Raw genomic sequence first — 2,500 nt, forward strand, 5'->3', positions numbered from 1 at the left:
ATATATATATATATATATTTATATATTTATATATCAAAATACATTATTGATATTTTGATTTTTAGAAATAATAATTGAATAATAATATTACTTCTTCCTTTATATTTTATACATGTGTAATTAATTTTTTTTTAAATTTTTCCTGAACTAATTAAACAGCTTTTCCTCGTTTTTGTGATTTCACAATAAACAGTTGATTTTATTTCCTAGTTTATTATTTCTAAACAATCCAGTACACTTTTTTCCGGTTATCTGATGCTTTTGACCTGTAATAAACTTCATATTTTATCCATTATTTCTGAGAAAAATAATCAAGTTTTTCTCCTTCTTCATAGGCCTATGCTGAAGGAAACTAAGAAGGCTGGCGTGACTCACATAGTTCTAGACGTTCAGAGGATAAACATCTTTACTGTCCTGAAACAAGCACAACAGATCGGGATGATGACGTCATACCATAATTATTTCATTACTTCATTGGTAAGTAAATGTTCTATTTTTACTATTATTATTGATGTAAGTCGCGAACCCAATTATTGGCAAGCTGGTTTTGTAGGTTTTCCTTTTGGTTACAATGTAATCATTACATCGTTGGTAAGTGAAAGGTGGTTTTTTTTTTTTTTTTTTTTTTTTTTTTTTTTTTTTTTTTTTTTTTGTAACTAAAAAAAAATCTGTGCTTTTATATTTAGGTAAAGCTATTAGACTTTGTTCTAATTACTAGTTTTGTTTCACAGTTAGTAAGTAGATTCTTTGCGTTTTTTGATGACTTTCTTATTCTCATGAAAAGTTTGTGCTGAAATATACAGTATGTGAAGTTTGAGTTTGAGTCACTACAATTATTAAAGGTAATTTGTCCTCACCAGTTAATTTATATTTGAATAAGAAAGTTATATTCCAATGAATCTCTCTCTCTCTCTCTCTCTCTCTCTCTCTCTCTCTCTCTCTCTCTCTCTCTCTCTCATATGACACGCAAAAAGTACACACCTTATTTTAACTGACCAACGCATGATTACTTCTATTGCTAAGATTTCATAATGGCAAAAATATACCCAATGCCTCTTTTATAGAACTGAATTTTGATTACGAAATTAGAGAATAAAAGGTTGAAGTAATTTGGGGTAGTCTTGTGGGCTTATAAAGCCTTATTTTCCATTATTTTTGTGCAAAATGTTTCTCTGAATAACACTTCCCTAATAAGAACTAAAACATTTTTGATAGGTAGTAAGTTGGCCAGGGCACCAGCCACCCGTTGAGATACTACCGTTAGAGAGTTATGGGGTCCTTTGACTGGCCAGGCAGTACTTCATTGGATCCTTCTCTCTGGTTACGGTTCACTTTCCCTTTGCCTACACATACACCGAATAGTCTGGCCTATTCATTACAGATTCTCCTCTGACTTCATACACCTGACAACACTGAGATTACCAAACCATTCTTCTTCATCCAAGGGGTTAACTACTGCACAGTAATTGTTCAGTGGCTACTTTCCTCTTGGTAGGGGTAGAAGAGACTCTTTAGCTATGGTAAGCACCTCTTCTAGGAGAAGGACACTCCAAAATCAAACCATTGTTCTCTAGTCTTGGGTAGTGCCATAGCCTCTGTACCATGGTCATCCACTGTCTTGAGTTAGAGTTCTCTTGCTTGAGGGTACAATCGGGCACACTATTCTATCTAATTTCTCTTCTTCTTGTTTTGTTAAAGTTTTTATAGTTTATATAGGAAATATTTATTTTCATGTTACTGTTCTTGAAATATTTGATTTTTCCGTGTTTCCTTTCCTCACTGGGCTATTTTCTCTTTTGGGGCCTTTGGGCTTATAGCATTGTGCTTTTCCAACTAGGGTTGTAGCTTAGCAAGTAATAATAATTGTAATAATAGTAGTGACCGAATAAATGCATTTCTGAAGAAAACGGGAATTTTTGTCTTTAGAAAAAACTGATAATAATCAAATAAAAATAATTGACTTTGATTAATGTAACATTTTCAAATTAGATATATCGTGTTTTCTGTGGATTATATTCCCATTTATCAAATAGTCCCTCTATCGTTTTAAAATGCGGCTTCATTTTTTGTTCATGTACAAAGAAGAAGAATAATGGAACCTGAGGGTTCGTGAAATATATTTTTTTATGGAAATGAGTTTCATTTTTTAAATCAAAATGAATGACTCTTTATTCTTTATTTATAGGTTGATTCTAAAATGCTTTCCTTTCCATCTTATAGCTGGGTATTTTATCGTGGAAATATGATTTACACACGTATATATATATATATATATATATATATATATATATATATATATATATATATATATATATATATATATATAAAATTTCCTATTCCCATTGACGCAAAGGGACTCGGTTAGATTTCGTCAGTTGTCTCTATCTTGAGTATTAATTCAATACTTCTCCATTCATCATCTCCTACTTCGGGCTTCGTAGACCTCAGCCCTTTAGGCCTGGACTTCCAACTATTATAGCGCCTTGTGGACCCCAGCTGA

At 31.9% G+C, this 2,500-nt stretch overlaps 1 protein-coding gene across 7 annotated transcripts in view; it reads left to right on the top strand.

Moving 5' to 3' along the window:
• Positions 1–2,500, top strand: part of LOC137654258 (glutamate receptor ionotropic, kainate 2-like) — a 740,845-nt gene that overhangs the window by 642,446 nt on the left and 95,899 nt on the right. For all 7 annotated transcript variants that reach the window (XM_068387901.1, XM_068387895.1, XM_068387908.1 and 4 more), the window contains exon 6: positions 336–477. In XM_068387901.1, coding sequence (XP_068244002.1) covers positions 336–477 — 142 coding nt within the window. The remainder of the gene's footprint in view (positions 1–335; positions 478–2,500) is intronic.

The sequence above is a fragment of the Palaemon carinicauda genome, chromosome 1 (genome assembly GCF_036898095.1).
Source record: "Palaemon carinicauda isolate YSFRI2023 chromosome 1, ASM3689809v2, whole genome shotgun sequence".
NCBI lineage: Eukaryota > Metazoa > Arthropoda > Malacostraca > Decapoda > Palaemonidae > Palaemon > Palaemon carinicauda.